Source organism: Punctularia strigosozonata, assembly GCF_000264995.1.
Source record: "Punctularia strigosozonata HHB-11173 SS5 unplaced genomic scaffold PUNSTscaffold_27, whole genome shotgun sequence".
Lineage (NCBI taxonomy): Eukaryota > Fungi > Basidiomycota > Agaricomycetes > Corticiales > Punctulariaceae > Punctularia > Punctularia strigosozonata.
The window spans coordinates 26,676-34,399 of NW_006767459.1; the positions used below are offsets into that span (position 1 = coordinate 26,676).

Genomic DNA, 7,724 nt, shown 5'->3' on the forward strand with positions numbered 1-7,724 from the left:
CAGCAGTACGGCGCCAAACCCGTTGTCGCGCAGGTGAAGGCCATCCCGGAGGGCGGACTCGAACGTCGGGCGGTGGAAGTAGAGTGCAACGAGGAGCGGGATGAGGTTCATTGCATGAGTGACGACTTTGCTGGCGTCCTAGCCGCTTTGCATCATGAGCAGGAGTGCGCGGTTCGCCAAGACGGCCGCATTGCGTTGCCTTCGAAGGCGGAGATAGAAAGGGCCGCAGGCGGCACAAGTAGGGACCGTAGGCAAGGGCGAGGATGTCGAAGCGGGAGACGTCGAAAATGGCGGCGATGGGGCGTAGCTGAACGAGCCCCTCGGCGCCAAGCGACGGCGCGAGTTTGCGAAGACGACGGGCAGGGAGGGCCGTCGCCTCGCTCGCGCTGCCTTTGCTGTCAGTCTTCAGGGGCTACAGCGGGCGGAGGAGGTTGCAGACGACGGAGGAGGCTGCATCAGTATCGGCTTCGACAACAATCGCCCCGGCCTTGCTCCGCACGTAGAGCTTGATCGCGATGCGAATATGGGTCCGACGGTTGAGAATTCATTTGTGGAGCACGGCCAGAGCTTGTACCTCGCTCGTCCCCTATCTCCCAATAAGCGTGGATCAGGTGACTCGGGTGACGCGGAGCCCTCTGTGTCCACGTGTCTTGTTCCCACGCGCCGTAGTTGCATTGCCACGACCTTGTTCCGCTTCCGTTGGCTCCGCTTCCATCTTAGACGCTACTACGGTCATGACTTCGCTCATGATCGCGCCCGCACGACACTTCTATTCTTCTTTCCCGTTGCGAATCTGTGTCACAGTCATCCGGAACGGCCATCAAACCTTACTAGCTGCCTCGGTTCTACACATCGATACTACACATTGATACGCCGCCGACATCGCCATCACAGAACCTATCGTGCTGTCCACCATCCATATGCCCTTGCAGTCGAAGTACTAGTGCAAACTACGCCGTTCAATGATTATCTTTCCGCGCTGGTCGCCCAGGAGGAGACACCAGGCAATTCAATGACATATACATCCGTGGCTATGCTCCGCATTCAACGATGATGTACTTAACGTAACACGACGATCTCTATGAATGCAATGCTTCTTGGACGTGCTTTTAGCAACGAACATACCCAAACCAATCGGCGATGCCAAACCGAGTACGGTGACCAGCACGGCATATCCATTTGATTTTGGGCAGTTTTCGGGCGGTCTCGAGGTGTCAAGGTCTATTGGCTTGTTCGATTCTTTTCGCGGTCTACCAGATGAGGATAGCTCAAGAAAATGTCTTGAAATTCGCGAGAAAATGCCGCCAAAATGCGCCAAAAATGCGTGATATATTCATCTTCTGGTTGCCTCTACCACAGGCTGCACCCTGGGCACACACACTCTTTACAACCTGTGGACTCATCAACTTGCAGCATTTCTGGCAACATCTCTGCTCCCTAACACCTTTTATTGCTCAAACTACTTGGCCCCAACATGAGTCTGAAGATCAACATCATCTGGCCTCAGGATGCCTACAAGACCAAGCCTGACAAGAAGAATGATGCAGAAGAGTGTATCAGATGCTGGATTAGATGTAAATATGAGCATCTTGGGTATAGAGAGCTTTGGGTGGCAACTGGGTGAGTGTTTCTGTTCAATGTCAGATCTTTGAGCATATGTGATGGATTGGCTCCCCAGAACTGATCATTCAGGATCCAACCGCCTCCAGAAGATGAAGAGTCCCCACTTCACTGCCGAAATCACCGACTTCAAGTACCGCCGCGTTCACTACGAACATCGCGTTCACATTCCCTTCGTCTTGATTTGTCGAACGGTGTGTCGCTTCCGCGAACTCGTTAACGCGATGCTGACCGTATTACAGCGTCCCAGCTATTAGATATCATGTATTATTTCTCCAATCACCATTCCCCACCCCCGCGTCTCCTTTTCCGCTCGTTCCGCGCTCGCTACGTTGCGCGGTTACCGTATATCGAACACCGTCGTCAACTTTGTCAAAACGCACTCGTTTTTTCTTTGGATGCAAGGATACGAGTATACGCACTCTGCGCACCCTAACGAACGTCTTACATCTCACGAAAAACCTCAGGGATGTACTTGTATGTTGTGAATGCAATGTCGTACAAATTCGAACTCCGACGTCCGCGCCGCGCCGCGCCGCATGCCGGCGACTGATCCGCGCCATCGGCTTTGTCTGCCGACCGCTGATCCGCTAAGCCGGCTTCGTCTGCCGTTTTGTTTTTCGTTGTGGGGCAGTCGGACATGGCGCTTGGCGCCCTTTTACTTACTCACATATTGTAGCGCGCGCTCGCCGACAACGCCCATCACACCGAGGCGGGTGGCCTCGAGCCTAACTCGCTACTGTTGGGACCATTGTTCGATTGGGACGCTGCCACCGGCCTGCAGGCCGAGAGCACGCCGCACGACCATAAGGCGCGCGCGAGAAAGGTGGCGCAGGAAGCGGTCCCGCCGCTGCCCACTGCTTCAACCCGCCGGTCGAGCATCGTCTACGTCCGATCCGACGACCAGCCCGCTGTCGGTACGGAGCGTCCGCAGTCCAAGCGTTCGAGCATCGTTTACGTTAAATCGGGCGACGAGAACGCCCCTCCGGCGGAGGGCGCCAATGTGCAAAGGTCGACCTCCGGTCGCTTTGCGCAGTGGGGTGCCCGCGCCGTTCGCCCGCTCAAGCCGAAGGCGAACAAGGGTAAGGTGTCCCCGCCGCCGTCCGGGCAGTCATCGTCGCCTACCGGCCTTCGTCCGCTCTCGCTGCTCCAGGAGCGCAACACCAACATGTCGACGGAGAACGCGCACGGCGTCCGTCCTCTCACCCTCGGTCGCAAGAAGAAACTGCAAGAGGGTATGGACCCCGTTGCGGAGAACGCAGCGCTCGCGGAGGTTGGCAACACGAACGCTGGTCTGAAGCCTCTGAAGCTTGCCCGGTCGGAGACGGCGAAGAAGCGCGGGTTGCTGATGAACCGCGCGGGCGTCCCCGATGTGGTCGTCCGGCCCCCATCTGCCAGCGAGCACGTCGGCTTTGGCTACAGCTTCCGGTAAAGAAAAAAATAAGGGAAAACATCACACTCAGAAACCTACCCTTCGGGGGACGGCTCATCAAAGTCTGCTCTTTCAAAATTCGTACGCTGTCCTATGTTTTTTTTTTTGCTACGCTGTCTATGCTCTCTCATCTCCTCCCCGTCTCATCATGATCCTGAAACCGAATGTATCGTCAATCTGCTCTCCCCGACTCGTCTCCATGTCATATGCTGCTAGTCTATCGTCCATTACGCTTACTCCATTCTCGCTATGTTCTCACGACGTTGTCATTCACGCTTTCTTCACGCTGCTCTGACGCTTTACCTCCCTTCTTGACGGAGTTACTACGACGCGTTGACGCGTGCTTACTCTTATAGTCCTAACTTATTCGCATCGAACTTGCAGGTACTTCGGACTGCATATACCCCAACTTGCGCATCTTGGCCAGCGCGCGAAGCGCCTGAGCAAATAGAACATGTTCTGGTCCTAGCGACCTATCTCTATCACAACTTGGCCGCGACCGGTCTTTCTCCTAAAAGATTGACACTGTCGAGAAAGTCGAGCACGGTTTGCGTCACCGCATCTTTCGCTTCTATCATGATCCAGTGTCCACATCCCTCCACCGACACCTCCCGCAAAGATGGCACGAATTTGTGTGCCCGGGCGACGACGGGCCGTAAGCAGGTGGGATCCTCGGTGCCCCATATTAGCAGAGCTGGTAGCGAAGCGGGTAGGGTGGTTGGCAAGTTGGCCGCTGACACAGACCAAATTAATGAGCGCGCCACCTATCTCCAAACGTTGTCCATACCTTTCTCTTCCTCGAAGCGGAGTCTTGCAGTACGATAGTAGTTCAGTGGCCCCCTCATCGCCCCCTCAAAGAAGGGGCGGTAATATTGCGTTTCCTGCGTGCCGAGCGTTAGCTTCTCTGGCTGTCATCGTTCCTTGATATCAGGTGGACGAACCTGAGGGGTCAGCAGGAGGCCATCTGGTTCGAGTACGTCATCGAGGGCCATAGCTAATTTACGACTCCCGGGTGACAGTATCCCATGACCGCTGCCTGGCTTGCGATACACGCGGCTCCAAAACGCGAACAGCTATAACAACACCAGTGAGATGGCACGCGAGGATCACACCGTTAGTGCTCACATTGTCCTCTATTTCTTGCGTGGACGATGGGTCCGCAAAGTAGACTTGGTATGCAAAGTTTGAGTAACGTCGAGCCATCTCTTCCACGGATATGTACTCGGGAGCTGGAGGAGTGTACGGGACGGATAACCTGGCAACCCAAAAATTATTGCCATAGTGAAATCTTAGCTCACAACACTCACTGGATGAGTGCGATGATCCTATCCGGGTGCCAGAGAGCGAACCTCGAAACCGTGAAAGAACCTGCAACGACAACATGGTTAGCGTTGGATAGCGTGGTATCGAGAACGTGGGTGCACCCCAATCGTGCCCGATCATAACCTATACAACATGATCAATGACCTCGATGATGCAGAGCAAAGGAGAAAATAGGACTCACCGCTTTCCGTACGCCAATATGATCTAACAAAGCGACAAGGTCCTCGCACAAGCGCTTCGTCGTGTAAGCTCCGACATCGTATGGCTTGTCTGTAGTGCCGTAACCGAGCATGTCGGGAACGATTACGCGGTAACCGCGTTCCACCCAAGGGCGGATTTGATAGCGCCAGCCATACTGAGACGTCAGTTCATTAGTAGGAAACAGACCATCATAAGCACCCAAGTACCCAAAGATCGGGAAACCCATGCACGCAAACGAGCGTCACAATCGATGCATGGTCGTACGTTCGGGGGCAGCTGATCGACGTAGTGATATTGCCGACCGGTAGAGAGCAAGGTGGATTTATGCACGAAGCTCAGGGGATCAGATGGGTCCATTGCAAAGATCTAGGTGGATTGCATCTCTTGCGCTTGGTGGTATGGGTGCATGTTTGGAACCGCTAGAAAGTAGTATAAGCAAAGCCGGAACCGGCGAACCAGGTTACCAAAAAGCCGAGCATGTGAATGCAACGTAGGTTTCGCCTTGGCGTTCTTTTGCCTCCGGGGGCGATGCAGAGTAGAGCAGTCATATACGCTCCAGGGGTGCATTCGAACCTCAAACTGTTCATGTTTGCGTGAATATGCAAGACGATGCTCGGAGGACTTCACCGTATTATGTACCAAGGCAGAGACTTGGGCTGATCAAATTCGGATTCATAGTCTATTTTCGCACGCCCAACTTCACTGGGTCTCAAACTCTCGGACAGCTTTCTGCTGCATTACTTCTCAGTATTTGCCCTTGCACCTCATTCTTCCGTATTACAGGCTTCTGTAGAGACCTACGATGAGCTCGCATAACAATAAAGAAGAGGACGAAGTCCCCCAGGCACAACGGCCTCCGTCACCCCCGTTGCATACAACACCTGCTGCAAGGGGCGTACATGTACGCGTCCGCCAGATCCATGTACTTGGTACACCACTAAACTCGCGTTTACAACATGTCCATCCACTGGAGCGCGTGCGTGTCATCTCCGGAGTCCGTGGCCATGGCAACCGCGCCGGCGAGAGTGTACGGCCGAAGGTATGCATCACCGTATCGGATCCGGAGCGCGACCGACTCCAGAACGTTCTCATACTCATCCCGTGGAGGCAGCTTGTGACCGTCGCGCTTGGCCGCGTCCCAACCGTCGAGCTCCGCCGCGGACGGCGCTTGCCAGGGCACGAACGCGGGCCGCTGAGAGGTGGCGTCCCAAAGGAACTCGAGCGGTCTCCGCACGTTGAACCGGTCTAGGAGGAGCTCGGGTGCGCCGGGGAAGACACGAAGCAAGCAGCCGATGATCTCATTGCATGCGTCGATGGAGCCCTCCACGGCCAGGCGGATGGCAAACTGGACGGCGTCGAGGATCACTCGGTTCTGCTTCGAGGGTGGAGAGGTGGAAATCAGCCCGGCGAGTCGGTCGCCCGGAGACTCCGTCCTCGTCGTCTGCGGACCTGGGCTCTGTATCCAGAAGGGCGGTTCGTTGAAGGCTGAGACCGGCAACTGCCCCCGCAGATCGTCCGCGTATGGAAGAAGCAGAGCAATATTCCGCAAGGACTTCGGGGAATCGTCGGAAGTCCATATATGCACTGCGGAGGTATAAGATTGGCATGCCGGAACTCAAAGGCGGCAAGAACATACTGTCGCGTATGAACTCGTCCGACTCCCAATGGATTTGCGGGACTGCCACGATGATCCAAAGTGGGCGTATCAATAACTGCACAAGTCTACTGCAAACGATTCCACGTACAGCTTGACACCACGCCCACTGGTAAGTTCCCGGATGAAACCGTCCGACCGTCGAAAATTCCAAGGGAGGCCATGACTGCAGTTTGCAGGTCAGACATGGGTTATTTCAGCCGTGATTACAATCACCTTCGCGTGCACTACCGGATGTGACTATATCTCTCGGTTTCTCGCACTGTCAACCGCAACTCCTTCAGGAAAGGCAGTAACGCGTAACTTTCAATGGGGACTTACCAGTCGCTGCAGAAGCTTCTCGGTATCCCATTTCCCGATTATAGGGGGCACCTCCTGCAAGATGCAGAGGATCTCGTAGCTTGTTAGGTACGTCAATGCCAGAGAGCAAGCACGGCGCACGAAGACACGCGTACCTTGGCTGAGAGTCGAGATCTCGGTCAAGGAAACTGCCCACTTCAATAACATCGCTCCCCCCGCAGCTGCATTTGAGGTTGATGTCAGTTACGATGACATATGAGGGCGATCTTGGGGTCCTCTTTGAGAATGTTCAAGAAAGCACGAACGGTCGGGCTGAGCTCGTCACTAATCGCCCGCCACAGTCGTCAGCACACATGATGATTACGATGGGTTCATCAGGATGACTGACCTCGTAATTAACACGAACACATTCCGTCGCAACGCCATCGGTCGTGGTTGCGGTTCAGGGGAAGAAAGGGAGATCAGGTTTGGACTGGGACAGGGCTATATATGTGTACAGAGCAGTCTATGCAATCCAGGCTGGACCCCGAGTCCGCGAATCACGGACGCTGTAGAAGAAGCCGCCTCCCAGTCGCAACGCGCTGTTGTGACGGCGCTTCAGACCGTCGGCACGCGTCGTCATAAGAGTAAGAGAGTGCAAATGAGAGATAGATTGCATCGGCACCTGGTGGTGAGGTGGAGCCAGGGGACCGTTTCAACGGAAAGTCTGAGTCATCTCGCCACAGCTTCGATGACCGGCCAGCCGGAAGCGGCATCGCGTCGGCGCCGAACCTCCACTACCAGCCCGCGACAGCCTATGTTTATTCGCAGCGGTGCGCGAACATGGCTCTGGCACAGCACGGAGATGTCGGTCATCGTCCGTTCTTCGGTCTTACTTAGTTTGGTCAGTGTACGGTCAACGTGAATTGAACACGCGACTCGCCTGGACTTGAAATCTAGGGCCGGTTGAAACCTCAGTCGATATTTCAAGTATACATTTGTGTTAAAACCAATTCTGGATTTTTTACGCCCAATAAGTCTAGATTGTAGTCGATACGTCATGTGCGAGTTTGGGACATAATGGAGTTGGTATTTATAATCCCACATTGGGTTTATTCTTATGGTAACGTACATGACTCCGACGCGGTATAGACTACAAATTCAAGTTACAATCTAAGCTGTATTTGGTCCTTGGTCTCGAATATCTTACGGCAG

At 54.5% G+C, this 7,724-nt stretch overlaps 3 protein-coding genes across 3 annotated transcripts; 1 reads left to right on the forward strand and 2 right to left on the reverse strand.

Moving 5' to 3' along the window:
- Positions 1-1,474: 1,474 nt before the first annotated feature.
- PUNSTDRAFT_139546 (uncharacterized protein) lies at positions 1,475-3,052 on the forward strand (the record flags this gene model as incomplete). Its single annotated transcript, XM_007389261.1, has 3 exons — positions 1,475-1,620; positions 1,679-1,814; positions 2,300-3,052. 3 exons carry the CDS (start codon positions 1,475-1,477, stop codon positions 3,050-3,052), a joined length of 1,035 nt encoding a protein of 344 aa, XP_007389323.1.
- Positions 3,053-3,534: 482 nt separating this feature from the next.
- PUNSTDRAFT_139547 (alpha/beta-hydrolase) lies at positions 3,535-4,933 on the reverse strand (the record flags this gene model as incomplete). Its single annotated transcript, XM_007389262.1, has 8 exons — positions 3,535-3,785; positions 3,840-3,933; positions 3,994-4,125; positions 4,178-4,307; positions 4,360-4,420; positions 4,477-4,498; positions 4,557-4,730; positions 4,841-4,933. 8 exons carry the CDS (start codon positions 4,931-4,933, stop codon positions 3,535-3,537), a joined length of 957 nt encoding a protein of 318 aa, XP_007389324.1.
- A 592-nt stretch (positions 4,934-5,525) lies between these two features.
- On the reverse strand, positions 5,526-6,956 carry PUNSTDRAFT_139548 (uncharacterized protein; the record flags this gene model as incomplete). The annotated part of the gene is made up of 8 exons (XM_007389263.1): positions 5,526-6,160; positions 6,213-6,254; positions 6,322-6,396; positions 6,447-6,492; positions 6,552-6,630; positions 6,686-6,725; positions 6,778-6,854; positions 6,919-6,956. 8 exons carry the CDS (start codon positions 6,954-6,956, stop codon positions 5,526-5,528), a joined length of 1,032 nt encoding a protein of 343 aa, XP_007389325.1.
- Between the last annotated feature and the right edge of the window lie 768 nt (positions 6,957-7,724).